Here is a 20,502-nt window from a genome sequence, read left to right as displayed (position 1 = left end):
GCAGTGGGGCTGGGGGGGATCGAAGGGGCAGAGCAGGGAGAGTACCAGAGCACGTAAAGGACCATGGGTAGGCAGCAGAGGCAACACGTAACTGACGGCCACCTGGTGCCAGTCCATTCACCAGCCACCGCAGCTCGCAGCGGGCAGCCAGCATGGGCTGGAAACGGGATGGAGGGTGCGGCGCAGCATGGGGAGCGGCTGGCCCACGTGCTGCTACCAGCCTTGCACCCCCACCCCCATCGTCGACCATTGCTGGGCCCCCTCCCCCATCACTCACTGTTGGGGGGCGGGCGACTGGCGAGCAGGTTGCCAGGCATCTGGTTTTTGACTGAAATGCTGTGACGGAGCGATTCTGGCGGGACCCAACTGAGAGTGCCAAATCAGGACCAATTGCTCAAACAGGGCAGTCACAGCCCTAGGCTGGGGTTTTTCCACCTCTAAGGCCAACCAAACCAGCCGGACAAAAAGGACTTTGGTCTCACCCCACTGGCTAACCACAAGTCACACAAGCAATTTCCTTAGACACTCCAGTCTCCCAGCATCACCACCAGTGCACTCGTCCTGGGGATGAATGGTTATGAAGACCAACACCCCAATAAAAGAAAACGGTTCCCTCGATCCCAAAGGACCAAGCCCCAGACCCAGGTCAATATACACATCAGATCTTACCCACAAATCACGCTGTTGCCAATCCTTTAGAATCTAAAATCTAAAGGTTTATTTACAAAGGGAAAAAGGTGGAAATGAGAGGTAGAATTGGTTAAATGGAATCAATTACATACAGTAATGGCAAAGTTCTTAGTTCAGGCTTGCAGCAGTGCTGGAGTAAACTGCAGGTTCAAATTGAGTCTCTGGAATGCATCCCCCGCTGGGATGGGTCGTTCAGTCCCTTGTGTAAAGCTTCAGTTTGTAGCAAAGTCCTTCCAGAGGTCAGAAGCAGGATTGAAGACCAGATGGAGATGATGCATCAGCCTTATATAGACTTTTCCAGGTGTAAGAATCCCTTTGTCCTCACGGTGGAAACTTACAGCAAAAATAAAATGGAGTTTGCAGTCACATGGACAAGTTTCTGCATACTTTGCTGAGTCACAAGGCGTGTCTGCCTTCTCTCCATGGGTCAATTGTGTAGCTGATGGCCCTTTAATGGGCCATCAAGCCAGCTATGCAGGGCTGACATCGGCTTGTCTGGGACACTTCCCAGAGGCAGAGCATAAAACAAAATATAGACATTACAGAGCCAATACTTATAACTTCAACTACAAAATGATACCCAGACATACAGACAGCATAATCATAACCAGCAACCCAGAACCTGGTCTTAGACACCTTATATGACCCCCTTTACTTAGGATTTGGTGCCACTACAGGACCTTGGTTGCAACCCATGTTCTATATGGTCCCCATTTATATCAATAACGTCACAAATGCCCGGTCGAAAAGGAACCTTGGCAGCTCTGGTCAGCACCACTGACGGGGCCATTAAATGTCCAGTTGGCTCCGTGCGGCTCTTGGGAACCTGCCAGCATCTCCCTCCAGCTACTACGTGGAGAGATGGCCACAGGGGCTCTGTGTGCTGCCCCCACCCCCAGCACCAGCTCAGCTGCTCTCATTGGCCAGGAACTGTGGCCAATGTGAGCTGAGGGGGCTGCACCTGCAGGCGTGGGCAGCATGCAGAGCCACATGGTCGCACCTCCGTCTAGGAGCTGGAGGGAGATGTCACTGTTTCCTGGGAGCTGCCTGAGGTAAGCCCGCCCAGAGCCCACTCCCCAAACCCCCTCCCATGCCCCAAACCCCTGCCCTAGCCCTGAGCCCCTTCCTGCACTCCAAACCCCGGCCCCACCCCAGAGCCGCACCCAAAACCGGAGCCCTCACCCCAACCCCCTGCCCCAACCTAGAGCCCCCTCCTGCACCCCAAACATTTCATCTCCGTCTCCAGCCAGAGCCCTCACCCCTGTCACACCCCAACCCCTGCCCCAGCCCAGAGCCCTCTCTTGCACCCCAAACATCTCATCTCCCTCCCCACCTCAGAGCCCACACCCCCAGCCGGAGCCCTCACCCTCTGTCACACCTCAACCCCTGCCCCAGCACAGAGCTCTGCTGCACCTCAACCCCTCATCTCCGGGCCCACCCGAGCCTGCACCCCAAACCCCTACCCAAGCCTAGACCCCCTCCTGCACCCCAAACCCCTCATCTCTGGCCCCACCCCAGAGCCCGCAACCCCAGCCAGAGCCCTCACCACCTCTTGCACCACAAGCCCCTGCCCTAGCCCGAAAATGAGCACGTGAACGAGGGTGGGGGAGAGCAAGCAATGGAGGGGGGGGTGGCGTGAGCAGGGGGCGGGGCCTCAGCGCAGGGGTGGAGCAAGGTTGTTCGGTTTCCTGCAAATAGAAAGTTGATCTCCCCGACCCACCCCCCGCAGCTATCATTGTATGTGAAGTTATGAAGTTTGCTGTGTATGTGCTACTGAAACATTGTAAGGTTGGGACCACCCACAGGCAGCCTTTCAGGTACAACACTAAAAAGGCCAAACAATATTGATGGCCTATTGAGGAAATACACACCCACAAGGATTACCCCAGGAACTGGGTACAACAGAAACCTCTCAGAGACAGCACTGCTATACAATGGGGACTGTTTGACCCAGGTCACAGCAAAAAAAACTTTCCAGCAAATTGGAAGAAGATATAAAAGGGGGAAGTGACATCATGACTGGACTCTCTCTCCCCACAACAGAGCCCCTGGAAGCACCTTAGGAACAAAGACTGAACTGGGGAAGGAGGGTCCCAGGCAGGGAAGAAGGACGCTTGAGGGACTGTTTATACTATCAGTGAGACACTGCTTGATACAAATCCTATCAACTGTATAAGACTTAGATTGGGATTTTGTTTATTTGCTAGGTGGTGGAGTTGTAATCTCCGCCGCGCAGACGTGTTGGGGTTTAATTAGGCACATTCCAGTCACCAGTGAGGGGCACTCCTAAGGATTATCAGGGTCTGCACATTTAAGGCCAACTCTTGGGCCCCATGACCCAATGGGAATTTGTCATTTATCTTCCATGGGATGAGGATGAGACCCTTTATGGAACCTCACTGTGGTACCTAGATCCAGTGATAATCCCAAAGGAAACACTCCAATGTCCCGTTCCCAAGTACATGTTGTGAGAGGAGGAAGTCCTGTCCCTTAAATACCAGCTCACCCTGCAATGCAAACCCAGTGAGATTCAGAGCCCGAACAGCTGGGTGTTAGGTCCCAGACTGACCCTGGGCACAAGAGGGCGCTGTCTTCTAGCACTTGCGAACTGTTGGTAATGAAATACAGTAAGTGTTTAACACACATTTACTTTCAAGGGTGTGTGCAACAGGCTGTGGTGATCAGAGAGCTGCATCTGTTCAAACCCCTCCTGCAGACACACTGGGTGGGGGAGGGATGAGACAGAGGGTTGATGGAATGCAGATGTATTGACTTACATTGTAGATTTATGAACCACTTCTCAGTGTAACAGCAGGATTTTTATATACACGTAAACCCGGACAAGTCTGGAAACAACCGTTCCATCAGCATGTGAAGAACTGGTGACATTAGGAAGGGGTGAGCCTGTTGAATGATCAAATTAAACAAGGCACCGGGGGGTTAACTTCACCCCTCAGCCAATACAGAGTTACTGAGTGTGGGGGTATGAACCACACAGGCCAGAGTTCAGATTGCCTTAGATCCCATGGAGAAAAGCCCCTTATCAATATCAAAGGCAGCACCTGGTGTCTGGGGCTGAGAGGAGCCTTTCACACATGAAGGAAACGTGGTTCAGTTTCTCTTGAAATAACAAGGTCCAGGCCATGTTCGGAAGGCGTGAGCCAGCCAATGGCTGTGTTAAGGGAGACCAAAGCCTCACCGAGACCCACTGAGTAGAAAGACCCCTCCTCAACACCCCCCTCCCTCCCTGGAAACTGCCCTGTACTTGTCTGATGAATTACAGGGGGTGCCTGGGCCCTTGACGTCCCTCGATGTAAAATATTAACACGCAAGGGGAGTCTGAAGGGAGCCACATTCATAAGGCTAAAACTTGGCTGCATGCGGCTGGGAACTGGAATGAATCTCTCCTTCAACGCCAGAGACTGGAGAGAATTAAATGGGATTTGAGGTGCACCTGGATTTTCTGCATCTATATTTCTGCAGAGGGGTGACATGTGGTTCAGTTATGACAGGGCACCAGGGGGCGCTGTTTCCTAACACTTTAATGGAAAAGTATTTCAAATGGAATAAAGTAACGGTTTAACGCACATTTGTCTTCAAGAGTCTGGTGCACAGGCCGTGGTGTTTGAACAGCTGCGTCCTTTCAGCTCCCTCATTCAGACCGAGTAGTGGGGGAGGAGGAGAGACAACAGGTCCGAGGCACCCAAACGTACTGATTTGGGTTGCAGAATTATGAACCACTTCTCATTGTAATGGCTGGATATTTCTTTGCAAAGTGTTTTTATAATTACATGTAATTTAACCAACATTACATTTAATGCTGAACATCTCTGCAGAATGTTGCCCAGGAATGTCCATCAGAGGTGGCTGCCTCACTGTGATTATTACGTATCTGTATTTCTGTAGCCCCTGGGAGGAGAGGTCACGGCCCAGGTCCCCGTTGTGCTGGGCTCTGTACAGACACAGAACACAGAGACAGTTCCAGCTAAGGAGCGAATTCAGAGCTGAGCACCCCTAGCTGTACCCACATGTGACTGACATCTCCTGCCGCTCACCCGCTGGGTTTGGCCCAGTGAGTCTGACTCCACGGGAATGATCCAGGTTTGTTTCTCTGTCACTGTGAGGGCCAGGAGGACAGGGGAGTAGCTAGAAAAGCCAGGGACATGAGGCTACAAGGAGTTGTTGGAGCATCACCCTCCATTCAGTGGATCACGCTTCCCCGTCTGTCCAGAACATAGCGCAGATACCAAGGACAGGACTTAGGACCGAATTTGTAAAGGGATTTAGACACCTAAAGATGTAACTAGGCACCTTTAAAAATCTGCCCCTTAGTCCTTTGGCTTAAGATATAGAGGCTCCTGCTTTAGTTCTAGAGTTTGCCTGGTGATAATCTAGCTGACAGTCATTACAGAGTGTTTGGCACCATGTAACATTTATCAAGATCGGGGGGGAGCCATGTTAGTCTCTATCCACAAAAACAACAAGGACAGATGTACTTGGGCATAAGTTTTCATGGGTAAAAAATCTCACTCTGAAGAAGTGGGTTTTTTACCCACGAAAGTTCATGCCCAAATAAATCGCTTAATCTTTAAGGTGCCAATGGACTTCTTGATGTGATATTTATGTTTGCATCCATGTAGATAGTTGCAATTGCTGCCTACAGACTAAAATTATTTGGTCAGAGAGACTAAGTAGTGATCAGATTTACTCTGCTACATGTGCAGCTTGTAAACCTGTGATTCCCCATAACTAAAAATAAACATTTCTCCGAGATCCAGCTCCCTGCACTGGCAGTGAGAGAGAACTTGTCAGTCTGTGTGATGGCATCACAGGATTCTGCTAAATATTATTTAAGGAGTAGGTTAAAGGAAGGACCCCTTATAATAAATTATACTAGCAAAATCTGATTCAATTTGAACATGAAATAATAATTGAAAATGTACAAATTTATAGGGAGGTACTTCTATTTTTTTAAATAAAAAAATCTTATTTAAAATAAAACCTAAACTGAAAGTTAAATTTGAAATCTGAAATTTGCATTTGTTAAAACTCAGGATTAAGATTTTTTAAAAAACCGCAGTCAGTGTACAGGGAGTGGATTTGCATGAAGGGGCTGTTCTCCAGTGCTGGGGGTTTAATAGAGATTTCGGAGGGTCCCAGACAGAGACCCATTTGCCTCAGGAAGCCGAGCTCGTCTGGATTCCCACCATGGCCTGGGCCCCTCTGCTCCTTGTGCTGATCACTTACTGCTCAGGTGAGGGAATTATTTGCTATAGTGACAAAAATATGAAGGACACTTGCAGGTGAGGAGGTTTGTCTGATGATCCAGAGTCCTTGTGCTGAGTTTGTCTGTAACGTTGATTTCAGGGGTCAGGTCGCAGCCCGTGGTGACTCAGGAGCCCTCGATATCAGTGATCCCAGGAGGGACTATCACTCTGTCCTGCAGCCTGAGCACTGGAGCCATCACCAGCGGCAACTATCCAGCCTGGTACCAGCAGAAACCAGGCTCTGTTCCTAAGTTGCTCATATATGAAACTAATAAGAGACCCTCAGGGATCCCTGCCCGGTTCTCCGGGTCCATTTCCAGTAACGACGCTGCCCTGACCATCACCAGTGTCCAGGCAGAGGATGAGGCTGACTATTACTGTACTGTGTGGACTGGTAGCGTGAATCACAGTGATCCAGCCAGATGGGGAACTGAGACAAAAACCTCCTGTCTTCATCCCCTCCAGCTGGGCTCTGCACTGGCTGCACAGTTTGCTTCTTCTCTTCAATACATCAGACACTGATTGCTCCTTCTTTGGAATTACAGCCACTTGCAGTCAGCAGGGGGCGCTGCTCCACCCACTGCCCATTAACCGCTCCTGTCCTTTCCACACAGTATAGTTACAAGAAGAAGCTTTTAGACCCACCATTGCTGGGGTCAAACTGGGAGCAGACGGCCACATGCTCCTGGGGTAAAGAGACACGTCTCCCCTAACGCAGTTCCCCTGTGTTACCCCACCAGCTGGACAACACCCCTGGAAGTTAGAGGAAATGTAGGAATGATCTGTCAGATCCCTTAGTCCATTCCAGTTGCCACGGTTGGATGAAGTGTCCGGGTACAGGGTGTAGCAGATAATAGATGATATCAAAATCTCTCCTATTAGAACCTCCTCCCAGGCCCCGTCCCAGCTGCTTTGCAGCTTCCCTGGTCCCCTCCAGAAGTTCATTAGTGCCTCCACGGCCCCCGCTCCTCCTGGCCCCTGCAGCCCAGCAAGCCTCTGGCCCGTGGCCATGTCTAGTTCCCCGTGGGCCAGTCTCGGTGCTCAGGTACCGCAGTGATGAGTGCGGCACAAGAACCTCAATAGAAAAGTTCACCTGCTGGCTGCAGAGTCAGAGTCCTGCTGTGGGGAAGGCCGTGGCTGTCCTAGCCGAAGCAGGAGTGTTGGTGGCTGTGTCCCAAAGCTCCCCCTGGTCCCTGACCCCCGTCCTCTAGAGCCTGGCCTGACACTAGCACCTTCTATAACCCCCAGCAGTGCCCTTCCCCCTGCTCTGAGCAGGGTTAGGTGATATGGGGGTAAACACTGTCTGCACTAGGGCTCCCATTACTGCTAGCACCACTGGGGTGTAACGGCAGGAGATTTCCCGAGGAACATTAGTGTAGACACAGGAGACTAGTTCTCCTCCCATTTCTCTCTGCTCCCTCAGTGATGTCTCCTCCCCCCGCCCCATCTCTGGGGGACTCCACAATTCTCCCTTCCCACGTGTGGCTGTCTCTGTCTATTGTCTCTGTCTGTCGGCTCGGTTGGCTCATTGCCAGCTCCAGCTAAGCACAGCCAAGGCCAAACTGCTCACTGTAACTGCTCAGCCCTCTCCATTTCCTGCCTTCTGCAGTGCCAGTGACCATGTGGGGGTCATCTCGGACTCCTGCCTCCCCACCACCAGCTCCTGCTCCTCCACTCATTCAGCCTCATCAAATCTCGCCACCTCTTCCTCCGCAGCACAGAGACAACCAGATGCTTCCTGCCTGTCCTGGAGCAACCTGCAGGGAAGCTGGAGGGAGGAGCTCAGGCTGCAGGAGGAAGAGTTTGGAGGAGGCACCGGGAGGCCAGTCCCCCGAGGGCTTTTGAAAATAATTCAAGAGTTGTCAGGAGGAGAGTGACACCTGCCCCTGCCTGAGGAGCTAGGCTGATTATGGAACAGGAACAGGATTATTTTTATATCCTGACCCAGACAGAGCCCTGTGACCTGCCCCTGTCAGGGGAGGCTGGACTTTGGGCAGGTGCCCAGAGCAGCAGCCAATGAACACGGAGCTGATTTGCATGAAGGGGCCGTTCTCCAGCGCTGGGGGTTTAAAAGAGAATCGGAGGGTCCCAGCCACAGACCCGTTTGCCTCAGGAAGCCGAGCTCGTCTGGATTCCCACCATGGCCTGGGCCCCTCTGCTCCTCACGCTGCTCACTTACTGCTCAGGTATTATAAGGGGGAGGGTTTAACACACACTGTGATTTAGGAAGCTCTTTTTTTCTGTTTCCCTCATTCATTACCAATTTCTCGCTCTTTGATTCTGTTTGTGTATTCAACCCAAATATGATAATCAATTAATTCCTGTCCTCGTTCCAGGGGCCAGCTCGCAGCCCACGCTGACCCAGCTGCCTGCAGACTCAGTGTCCCTGGGAAACACCGTGAAACTCTCCTGCACTCTGAGCAGTCAGCACAGCAGCTACAATGTTGGATGGTACCAACAAAGGGATGGCCAGGCCCCTCGGTTCCTTTGGTACAGTTCTGGCACCAAAGGAGACGGGGTCCCAGATCGATTCACTGTTTCCAGCTCCGGAGCCATTCGCTATTTAACCATCACCAACATCCAGCCAGAGGATGAGGCCACTTATTACTGTGGTGCAGGTTATAGCATTGGTAGCAGCGTTGGGTAACTCACCATGACACAATCAGATCAGGAACTGAGACAAAAACCTCCCCGCCCCCAGGCTGTGCAGAATTGGGTCCCACACTCTATGCAGAGCTTTGCCTTTTACTTTCATCAAATCAACTGATTATTGGGCACTGAGAATTCCAACCTCCCAGTCTGAGGGAATGTCTCCTCCGGTCCCTCTTCCCAGCCTTTGCAGAGGGGCAAAGCAGCTTTTACGTGTTACTTCTTTACTTGGCCTCTGCAGGCTGCACAGACAGCGCTCCCCCCTCTCAGCCCCGCAGAGCTTCCTCCCAGCGTCTGAGCAGCCAGGAACAGTTCTCCCCCCTCGGTGATAAGTAACAAGTAAAGGGCTCGGGGTTACAAGTAATGTGAATCCGTCTCAGCTGAAGGAATGGTATCGACCGGTGTATTCAACCATGTACTTGACAAAACCTTCTCCGCTCTGATTCCCTGCGATGGGCTTTCCCTTCCACACACACTGCTGGATCTCCCTGTAGACACGGAGCTGGGTCCCAGAGACCAATTAATGAACAGGATCAATCACAGCAGAGGTTACTGCCTGTACTGATAGTCGTCTCTACGCCAGCATCGTTCTCCCACCCACCACTGTCGGTGTCCCAAGGTCTCTCTTCAGAGTTTAGGAACAGGGAAAGGTCAGTAAGTTTGGAAATAAATGAATGTCATTTAGCACCTGTTTTTTACCAGTCCCCAGTGTTGTGACAGTTGATACTATCACTAATGAAGTGAGTATCACTGTTGGTCTCATTTTGGCCTTTAGATGGCGATGTCTGCCCATTGCACTGTGCGTAGCTGGTGTTGAAGAGGGAATTTCCCAGGGCGTGATGGAATTGGATGTACACTGGGTGAGTCTGTCACCCTGCACTTCTGCTGTGAACAGGGCTGCCCGGGGGGTGGGGGAGGGAGGGGGCAAGTGGGGCAATTTTCCCCAGGCCCTGGGACCCACAGGGGCTCCCATGAGACTTTAGTATTCTATAGTTTTGCAACTTTTTTTTATGGAAGGGGCCCCCAAAATTGCTTTGCCCCAGGCCCCCTGAATCCTCTGGGCAGCCCTGGCTGTGAACAGAAGCAGGAGAACATGCAGAGGGGGAGTTTTGTCCTGCACACATGGCAGGTTTGACCGTGAAGGTATTCGCCTGCTCCAGGCCTCTGCTCGTCATGCACAGCGAGCAAATGCACATTCACATCCTACCGTGCCCAGCAGTGCAGTTTGTGTAAGTCGGTTAGTGAGATCACTGGCAATTTTCTGCTTCAGGCACCTGATGGGACAGGGGTATTTAGCCAGCACAGAGAATCCAGGTGAAATCCCTTAATGAACAATTATTTTAATCCACCCTCGGCCCATAGAGAATTAAGCTCTCCCCTCTCTACAATTTAAATGGGTGACATATTTCTCAGCTCCACTTCCTTGAAAGTTATTTCCCAGATCTGTTCTTTCACTATCTCCTGCCCCTCACTCTGACCCCTGTGTCTGGCTGGGATGTGTCTGCTCCCTGGGCATTGCCTGGAACGGAGCTTTGACTCCAGAATTTGGTCCTGCCAGGAATACGTCTGAGTCTGGCCTCTTAGGCCCTGATCCTGCTGGGGGCTGAGCAGCTCCTGGGAGGTGCACAGCACTCCCAGCTCCCACTGCAGTCACTGGGAGTGGAGGGTGCTCTGCACCTGGTAGAACTGGCAGGAGCAGCGCCAGGGTTTCTGGCACTCTAGGCAGAATTCAGGGGGCAGCATTTTGTGTGCTCCCCATGGGGCACGCGGGAACTTCCGGTTCCACTCCCATCATGCTGCCGAAGAAGGACCCTCCACCAAAATGCCTCAGGCGACAGCGGCAGTCATTGAGCTGCTCAATTGCCTGCCACTGTTTTCCGGCCCCCGAATCCTGGTGCCCTAGGCGACCGCCTAGGATCGCCTAATGGAAGCGCCAGGCCAGAGCACATCACATCATAATCCCTGCTGGGATGTGTCTTTGTGGACTACACTCGTGCATGCTGCAGTTGTCCATGACTCGGTGCGTGTGCACACGAATGACGAGACGGGGGCCTGGCTCTCCATCTCCTTCCATAGCAGGGATGTGTGTATGCAGCGTTGGGAATTACAGCTGCAAAGGAGGAGCACAAATGCAAGGCCAAAAATGCAGGCAGAGTTCAGGTCCCAGCTTTTGGAAAGTCAGGTCCCAGGTGTACGGGCTGTTCCTCATTCCTGGTCTCCTCAGGGGCACTGGGTCAGGTGCTGAGGAGAGTGATGAGGAAAATGCTCTTTATTGTGGGGAAGCTGCTGTTTGGTGTCATGCCAACCTGTGTACAATTTTTTTTATAATTGGAGAAATACCAATCTCCTAGAACTGGAAGGGACCTTGAAAGGTCATTGAGTCCAGCCCCCTGCCTTCATTAGCAGGACCAATTTTTGCCCCAGATCCCTAAGTGGCCTCCTCAAGGATTGAACTCACAACCCTGGGTTTAGCAGGCCAATGCTCAAACCACTGAGCTATCCCTCCCCCCTGTCACTCAGTGGGGGGGATTATTAACACATGACATCATAATAATTATAACGGAAACCCGGGATGTCTCCTGCTCGGCTCCAGGGGCTTTTCTCAGACCCAGGAGCTCCTCACACGCATTGAGCATCTATTTGTGGGGGGGGGGGGGGGAAGAGACACACCCGGGCTCCAGCTGCATTCCTCTGTCAGGGCAATCGGTCACCAGCCTCCACTGAAACAGCTGCCAACCAGGCCAAATTCTTCTCTCAGGGGACTTCACTGGGGCTCTGTGCAGGGTCCCTGCTCCCTGTGGGTGACTCAGCCCAGGGCCCTGGAGCAGAGCAGGTGGGGCCCATCCAGCCAATCAAAGAGGGCGGGGCTACAGCTGGGCCTATAAAGGGCTGAGACAGGTTGGGGGAGGGTAAGTCATTCTGGAGTAGAGTTTGTGCCGGGTTCCCTGGCTCAGAGAAGCAGCCCTGGGGTAGCTGCTCCTGGAAGGCAGCAGAGCTGAGTGAAGTGAGGAAGCTGCTAGGAACAGGAGAGCCAGAGACCCTGGCAGGGGTGGCCCTGTGGCTAGGGAGTGAGTTAAAAGACTGTTTTTCTGTTTGCTAATTTCTGCTAAGGAAAATAACCCTCCTTGCCAAGGGCTGGGTGTGGCAGCACCTGCTCTGGAGCGTGGGGACTAGCCTGTCCTCATGACAGGTTCCCTGGGGGTAAGGGAGAGAATTGTGTCCCTGGGGCTCCTGTATCTGACAGGGATTCTAAAGAAGGAGCAAATTAAAGTTTCCCAAGAACTTCCCTGGGTGCCCAGGCACTAGGTGGTGCCTCAGCACTAGAGGGTGGATTCCGGCTGCACTTTGCTTTTCCAGGGCTGGAGGCTGACAAATAGCTTCTAAAGCAAGACAAGCAGAAGTTGAAATATCCACTGTGCAGGGCTGGTCTGGAAGAGGCAGGTGGCCTTTGACAGCCTGGAGACAGGGCTTTTCTGAGCTAGTCAGAGAGCTCTTCTCAGTTTCACAGAAGAAAAATCTGTGTTTGTTGAGCTCTCACCACAATATAACACCACAGTAACTTTTCCTTCTCACACTCTCAAACCCTGTGTAACAGGCTGCTGTGAACACCCAGAGCTGTGAGCCACTGTTAGCCAAGAGTGAGCTTTGCTGGAGATTAGACAATGAGTCACCTCCCTCCCACTCCAGTCTCTCTTCCTCACCAGTAAACTCCTCCCGGCTCTCCCAGCCCAAACCTCACTGAGCAGGTAATGCTCAGACAGTGAAGGGCCACCCCAGAGCTCCTCAGAGATCTTTCTCTGCAATGCAGAGCATCTGCCACTGTATAGTCACAGAAGATATCAAGTTTGCTGCTCTTTTAAAGAGTCAGTACATCCCAGCTTATTAATTTAACTGGGGTAAATACACCCTTCCCTTCAAACACAGCCCTGAATTTTGTTATAGTAAAAGTAATCAAGTTTATTAAACAAATACCAGATAGAAGGAATAAAGGCAAAAAAGGTCACAAACAAATGTAAAAATACACTTTCTGGTGGCTAAGACCTCACTTAATAAGCCCCTGTCTTTGTTCAAGGTAGTTTCCTCCCCAGTCTTCCCTTCCCCAGCAATGGCTGGCTAGCTCTCAGCTGGGATCCCCATGGAGCCAAGGGGCTGGTTTTCCTTGTCTCCTCAGGTGAAGGGTAGTTTAGGCATTTGCTTCCCCTCTCTGTATAGTCCAATGATCCTTTGACATGTGTCCTTTTCCTGCTGGGTATTGACACTGCTCCAAGTGGTACAGGCTGCATGCTGCCCCCCCCCCCACCTCCACTAGTGACTTTTACAATGCAAAGTGTCTCCTCCTGCAAACCTCTGAAACAAATGACTAGCTCCTTGAATCTGGCCACACCTGGTGTGAGGTGTCACCTCTTTCCTTTGTCTGGAGAAAACCTGTTTATCAACCACTCCTGCAATGCCTGGTTTAAGCACCTTATAGTCACAAGCTTTAAAGCATAATATCAGTGAGTATCCATAATACATAAGTCTTTGTCCCACTGAACTGAACAGCAGTTTTATCATTTCTTTCAATGGGACCAGGATTTGACTCCTGCAGTGCAGTGTTCCTGCAGCAATGAGATTCAGTTATAATCCTAAAGGAAGCATTCCACAATCCAGTTCCCAGATACATGCTGTGAGTGCAGGAAGTTTGTGTCTATTAAATACCAGCTCATTCTTCAGTGAAAACCCAGTGAGGCTCAGAGCCTGCCCAGCTGGGTGTTAGATCCCGGAGCCCAGGCATTGCACACACAAGCAGAGCCAGGGTAGGAAAGGGACAGATCTGGCCATGTTACAAACAGCCTCAGTAGGAAAAGTTGAGCCTGCAAAATAACCAGGTGAAACAAGACACAGAAGCCACATTGAGAGCAGCCGAGTAGGAAAGACCCCACCACTCGCCCCAGTCCTGCTGTACGTGTTTCTGAGGAATCACAGGGGTTCCGCAGTCCTAGCTATTCCTAAATGTAAATATTAGCGGAGGGAGTGAGTTGGAGGGACACAATAACACGCAGCCACACTCACAAATGGCAAACTGGGGCTGTATGTATCTGGGACCTGTAATGAATCTCTCCTTAAACTCCAGAGACTGGAGAGAATTCAGTGGGGTGTGAGAAGCAGCTGGATTTTCCCCAGGTGCTGTAGGGCAGTGTAGCAACATGGTGCAGCTGTGACTCTGGGCACAAGAGGGCGCTGTCTCCCTGCACTTGTGAACTGTTGGTAATGAAATACAGTGTTTAATACACATTTACCTTCAATGGTGTGTGCAACAGGCCATGGTGATCAGAGAGCTGCATCTGTTCAAACCACTTCTGCAGACACACTGGGTGGGGGAGGGATGAGATAGAGGGTTGTTGGAATGCAGATGTATTGACTTACGTTGTATATTTATGAACCACTTCTCAGTGTAACAGCGGGATTTTTATATACAACTAAACCCAGACAAGTCTGGAAACAATTGTTCCATCAGCATGTTAGGAATCAGCCCCCTAGGAAGGGGTGAGCCTGTTGAATGATCAAATTCAACAAGGCACCAGGGGGGTTAACTTACTCGACCCCTCAGCCAATACAGAGTTACTAAGTGTGGGGGTATGAACCATACAGGCCAGAGTTCAGATTTCCTTAGATCCATGGGGAAAAGCCCTTTGCAAATATCAAAGGCAGCATCTGGTGTCTGGGGCTGAGAGGAGCCTTTCACACATGAAGGAAACATGGTTCAGTTTCTTTTGATATAAGAAGATCCAGGCCACGTTAGGAAAGTGTGAGCCTGCAAATGGTTGTGTTAACAGAGACCAAAGCTTCCACTGAGTAGAAATAATCCCATCCCCTGCATGCCCCCTCCTCTCCAGAACCCTGCCCTGTATTTCTTGGTGAGTTACTGGGGGTTCCTGAGTCCATGATGTCTCTAGATATAAAATATTAACACGCAAGAGGAGTCTAAAGGCAGCCACATTGTTAAGGCTAAACCTGAGCTTCGTGCAGCTGAGAACTAGAATGAATCTCTCCTTAAACTCCAGAGACTGGAGAGAATAAAATGTGATTTGAGATACACCTGGGTTTTCCCCATTTACTCTTCTGCATGTGGTTCAGTTCTGACTGGGCACCAGGGGGCGCTGTCACACTGCACTTGTGTTGTACATAGTTTCTAGGGCATAAAGTAAGGGTTTAACACACATTTCTCTTCAAGAGTCTGGTGGTGTTTGAACAGCTGCGTCCTTTCAGATCCCTCATTCAGACCAAGTGGTGGGGGAGGAGGTGAGACAGCAGGTCCGAGGCACCCAAATGTACTGATTTAGGTTGTAGATTCATGTACCACTTCTCATTGTAATTGCTGGGTATTTATTTGCAAAGTTTTCTTTTAATTACATTTAAATTAACTGACATTACATTTAACACTGAACATCTCTGCAAAATGTTGCCCAGGAATGTCCATCAGAGGTGGCTGCATCACTGTGATTATTACGTATCTGTATTTCTGTGGCCCGTGGGAGGATCTGTCCTGGCCCAGGTCCCCGTTGTGCTGGGCTCTGTACAAACACAGAACACAGAGACGTCCCGGCTAAGGAGGGAATAATCTCAGTATGCGACAAGAGACAACAGAGGGCGACAGACCGGCCTGTGGGTGGCAGAAGGCAGCAATGAGACAATCCTGGCAGCGGGATGGGAAGGGTCTCAGCACACCCATGGCCTCACTGCTGGCAATTTGTTTGTAGGCATCACAGCAAAGGAGAGCTGGAGGGAGGGTGGCAGGAGGGGAATGAGTTAGTTCTGGGGGTGTTTCCAGGGTGCGTGTCCATGCGTGAGGGGCAGCATGGGGGAAGCTGGCCCGGCTGCACTGCAGTGGTGGCGGCAGTGACCCCTCTCCAGGTGCATGTGATAGAAAATATCTGTGTGCCCAGCGATGCAAAGCTCGTCCATTGTTCTCTACACGTCAGACGTGCTGCACTAACGTTACGCTAACGACTCCACCCAGCAGCCCCGTAATGGCTGTTCAGAGTAAAGGCCAAATTCAGAGCTGAGCATCCCTAGCTGTACCCACATGGAACTGACATCCCCTTCCACCCGCCCACTGGGTTTGGCCCAGTGAGGCCGACTCCGCGGGAATGATCCAGGTTTGTTTCTCTGTCACTGTGAGGGGCCAGGAGGACAGGGGTGTAGCTAGACAAGCCAGGGACAAGGGGCCACAGGGAGGTGCTGTAGCATCACCCTCCAGTCAGTGTGGATCACGCTTCCCCGTCTGCCCAGAACATAGCGCAATTTGAACTTGAAATAATACTGAAAAAGTACAATTGTATGGGGGAACCTTTCTTTAAAAAAACCTCTCTTATTTCAAATAAAGCCTAAATTTGAGGTTAAATTTGACATGTGAGTAGCCAATGAACAGGGAGCGGATTTGCACGAAAGGGCCGTTCTTTCTTTCTTCTGTCATATGGGACTTTAGAGAGCGATTCTGCCTGGCCAATCTTCAGGGCTCGGCTTCGGTATGAGATACTACCAGCATCAGGCAGATTTGCATGAAGGGGCCGTTCTCCAGCTCTGGGGGTTTAAGAGAGAATCGGAGGGTCCCAGCCACAGACCCGTTTGCCTCAGGAAGCCGAGCTCATCTGGATTCCCACCATGGCCTGGGCCCCTCTGCTCCTCACGCTGCTCACTTACTGCTCAGGTGGGGGAATTGTTTGCTTTAGTGGCAAAAATATGAAAGGAACTTGCAGGTGAGGAGGTTTGTCTGTGAAGATCCGGAGTCCTTGTGCTGAGTGTGTTTGTAATGTTGATTTCAGGGGTCAGTTCACAGCCTGTGGTGACTCAGGAGCCCTCAATGTCGGTGACCCCAGGAGGGACTGTCACTCTGTCCTGAAGCCTGAGCACTGGAGCCATCACCACCGGCAGCTATCCAGCCTGGTTCCAGCAGAAACCAGGCTCTGCTCCTCGGACACTTATACACAACACCAATACCAGACCCTCTGGGATCCCTGCCCGGTTCTCTGGGTCCATATCTGGTAACAACGCTGCCCTCACCATCACCGGTGTCCAGGCAGAGGATGAGGCTGACTATTACTGTACTGTTTTGGTTGGTAGTGTGAATCACAGTGATCCAGCCAGATGGGGAACTGAGACAAAAACCTCCTCTGTCTTCCCCCCCATCATCTCCTCCAGCCTGGGCTCTCCACTGGCTGCACAATTTGCTTCCTGCTTGCAATACATTAAGACACTAATTGCTCCGTCTTATGAATCGGCTTATGAATTTCAGCCATCCCTTGCCATCAGCAGGGGGCACTGCTGCATCACTCCTCAATCACTCCCTGTGGGGGAGATTTCAGATGCTCTTATGCTCTACTTGCTCTGTCTAGCAGGAGCAGCTTTTCCTGCCCTACAGATCCCTGTGTTACAGATTCACCACTATCTGGTTCAGGCTGGGAGCAGACACCCCATGGTCCTTCAGTAAAGAGACACGTCTCCCCTAACCCAGTTCTCTTGTGTTACCCCACCAGATGGTAAACACCTTGAATGGCCTGGAAGATAAAAGAAAGACGTATCAGATCACTTAGTGCATCCCCGTCCCCAAGCCCAAGTGTCCAGTTATAGGCCGTAACAGATAATAGATTACAGCAAAATCTCATTTGTTCTTAGCCAAAAGTTAGACCAAGGGGATGTAGGGACTGTTCAGGGTCTCTGGCCACCAGTCCTGGCCCAGCCCTCAGAGACACACACACGGGGGCAGCAGGGCATAAGGAAGCTCAGGACCCAGTTCAAGACCATCTCGGGTCAAAGATCCCGACTCCTAACCCTGGTGGCACAAACACTGTCCCTGAGACCTGGGAATTTCCCGCTAACTTTCCCGCTGTCTCACAGGCCCCTGGTGCTCACACAGATCCATTGTCTCATAGCTCAGGGAGTTGGGTCTGAGGTTAGCTACAAACCTTTCAGCCCCGCGTTACCCAGCAGGAAGAAGCAAAGCAGGGCCCAACCCCATTTTGAAAGTGTCCCATCTCCACCTCCTTCCCCAGGTGTCAGTCACCAGAGCTGTATCCTGTGCCCTAGAGTCTGAGCCAGTAAGTCCAGGGCATCCCCACAGGATACACGGGACAGGGATGTGACGGCTTTACCCAGGGTTACTGGGACCAGAAACGCTCCTGCTAATTCAGTGCCAGTGTGTGTGTGTGTGTGTGGGCGGGGGAGGGGGGTGGTTATGAAATCCCATCAAAATCCATGTGCTCCGTGCAGGTAAATGAGTGACGACGGCACATTTCCCAGTCAGAGCTCTCTGCACTGGGATCACATTGGCTTCCCCTGAGCAAATGATAAAGCAGAGGGGCCTTTCTTACTTCTGTCACATGGGATCTTATAGAGCAATTCTGCCCAGCACCTCTGCAGGGCTCAGTTTCAATATGATATAACCAGCCTCAGGCAGATTTGCATGAAGGGGCCGTTCTCCAGCTCTGGGGGTTTAAGAGAGAATCAGAAGGTTTCAGCCAGAGACCCGTTTGCCTCAGGAAGCCGAGCTCATCTAGATTCCAACCATGGCCTGGGCCTCTCTGCTCCTCACGCTGCTCACTTACTGCGCAGGTGAGGGAATTGTTTACTTTACTGACAAAAATATAAAGGGCAATTGCAGGTGAGAAGGTTTGTCTGTGAGGATCCGGAGTCCTTGTGCTGAGTTTGTTTGTAATGTTGGTTTCAGGGGTCAGTTCGCAGCCCGTGGTGATTCAGGAGCCCTCGATGTTGGTGACCCCAGGAGGGACTGTCACTCTGTCCTGCAGCCTGAGCACTGGAGCCATCACCACCGGCAACTATCCAGGCTGGTTCCAGCAGAAACCAGGCTCTGCTCCTCGGCTGCTTATATACAGCACCAATACCAGACCCTCTGGGATCCCTGCCCGGTTCTCTGGGTCCATATCCGGTAACAACGCTGCCCTGACCATCACCAGTGTCCAGGCAGAGGATGAGGCTGATTATTACTGTGTTGTAAGTACTGGTAGTGCAAATCACAGTGATCCAGCCAGATGGGGAAGTGAGACAAAAACCTCCCGTCTTCCCCCTGTCATCTCCTCCACCCTGGGCTCTGCACTGGCTGCATAGTTTGGTTCCTCCCTGCAATTAGGGTGACCAGATGTCCCAATTTTATATGGACAGACCCAATTTTTGGGTGTTTTTCTTATATAGGATCCTATTACCCCCCCACCCCGTGTCCCGATTTTTCACACTTGCTGTCTGGTCACCCTCCCTGCAATAGATGAGACACCGATTGCTCCTCCTTAGGAATTTCAGCCACCAGCTCTTGCTGTCAGCAGGGGGCGCTGCTCCACCCACTCCCCATTCACTCTCTGTGGGGGAGATGGCAGCCGCTCTCATGCTCACTGCTTGGTGTCTACAATGGAGCAGCTTTTGCTGCCTTAGGGATCCCTGTGTTACAGACCCACCACTATCCAGGTCAAAGTGGGATCAGACGGCCACGTTCTCCTTGGGTAAAGGATGCTCCACAAAGCTCCTTCAGCCTTGTCTCAGCCAGTTCCATCTGCCCCCCACTCCCACGCCCTGTGGGACTCCATAGGGCTCTGGGCTCGTCTCTGGTTCTTCCCTCTCCACCCCACTCCCTGTGACGGCTTGGACCCCTTGGGAAGCCACCTGATGTGCTGAGATACCCCTGAGTCTCCCTGTTCTGCCAGCCTGGGCCCCCTTTAGCCTGTCTTGCTGAGCCAGGCCCTGAAAACCTCCTCTGACACACACACAGGCAGGGCCACCCCCAGCTGCAGATCCGCTCTGGGAAGACTCAGCTTCAAGGACTTGCTCCAGCACTCAGATGTCCCCACCTCCCTGCGAGTGCAGACCCAGAGATATAGTATGAAATTCACCCCCTCCCTCAGTATGGAGAGAGGGCTGCACACTTCTTACCCCACCAGTTAGAAATGACAGAAACTGGCTTAATAATAAACAAAACCAATTTTATTAGCTATCAAAGGCAGATCTGAAGTGGTAAAAGGGGTAAGAAACAGAAGAAAGCAGATTACTAAGCAAATGAAATCACACACGGAAACTAAGCTGGCGTCACTAAAGAAATTGGTTACAAACAGTGTTTCTCACCCTAGGCATTGTTGCAGGCAGGTTGCAAAGTGTCTGTGGTTCAGAGTTCCAGTTCTGTTCCTTTTCAGAGTGAACCCCTGTCTCAGTCCGGACTCCCCCTTGCCTTCCCTTTTGCAGTCTTTGTTCTTGGGCAGACAGCCATGGAGAGAAGGGGTCCTGTTTGCCGTCCTCCCCGTCCTTACATAGGATTTACCTAAGGCAGGAGTCCTTTGGTTCCCAAATGTGACACCCCACCCCCCCGTTCCCTTACAGTGGAAAGTTACAAGAAGTCCCAGGTATGTTTTAGTATCAGGTGACAAGACCACCTGACTCTGTAGGATCACAGCATCCCTGAGTCAGGGGCAGTATGGAGCAGCCACAGGAAGGCCGAGCTTGTCACAGTCCATTGTCCTCGCTGATGGGCCATCCGCCCTGTCTGGCTTTTCTATTGTTGTCCCTGAAGCGTTAGCAGGGGAGGTCACCCAAAGTAGCATACTTGGAATACAGATACATTGTCACTATTCCTAACTTCAGTCACAGAAATGCTCCAGGCACACACACTGGATAATCGCATTCAGTAAATCAGAACCTTTCCAATGAGATCTCACAGGAACCATCTTGGATAAAGTACATCTCGGTTCGGTCATGTTCATATCATAAGCGTATTTTCATAACGAATATGGAGTGACACGTCACACTCCCCCCCTCGGTGAGACTCCACAGGGCTCTGGCCTCATTCCTGCCTCTTCCCCCACTCCCATTCCCTGGATGTGCGAGCCGCCCCCATTGCCTCACACGTCATTTCTGTGCT

General features: G+C 51.5%; 2 protein-coding genes and 2 gene segments (V, D, J or C); all 4 read left to right on the top strand.

Moving 5' to 3' along the window:
* LOC123351200 (immunoglobulin lambda-1 light chain-like) overlaps window positions 1–20,502 on the top strand; it is a 624,702-nt gene that overhangs the window by 115,279 nt on the left and 488,921 nt on the right. The window lies entirely within an intron of this gene.
* LOC123351197 (immunoglobulin lambda-1 light chain-like) overlaps window positions 1–20,502 on the top strand; it is a 668,923-nt gene that overhangs the window by 166,347 nt on the left and 482,074 nt on the right. The window lies entirely within an intron of this gene.
* LOC123351198 overlaps window positions 1–20,502 on the top strand; it is a 576,764-nt gene that overhangs the window by 100,097 nt on the left and 456,165 nt on the right.
* Window positions 8,012–8,610, top strand: LOC123351206. The segment is given in 2 exon segments: window positions 8,012–8,143; window positions 8,294–8,610. Coding segments are annotated over 2 exon segments (357 nt in total).

The sequence above is a fragment of the Mauremys mutica genome, chromosome 16 (assembly GCF_020497125.1).
Source record: "Mauremys mutica isolate MM-2020 ecotype Southern chromosome 16, ASM2049712v1, whole genome shotgun sequence".
NCBI lineage: Eukaryota > Metazoa > Chordata > Testudines > Geoemydidae > Mauremys > Mauremys mutica.
The sequence above is the reverse complement of the archived record's forward strand: the minus strand, read 5'-3'. Positions and strand labels throughout refer to the sequence as shown.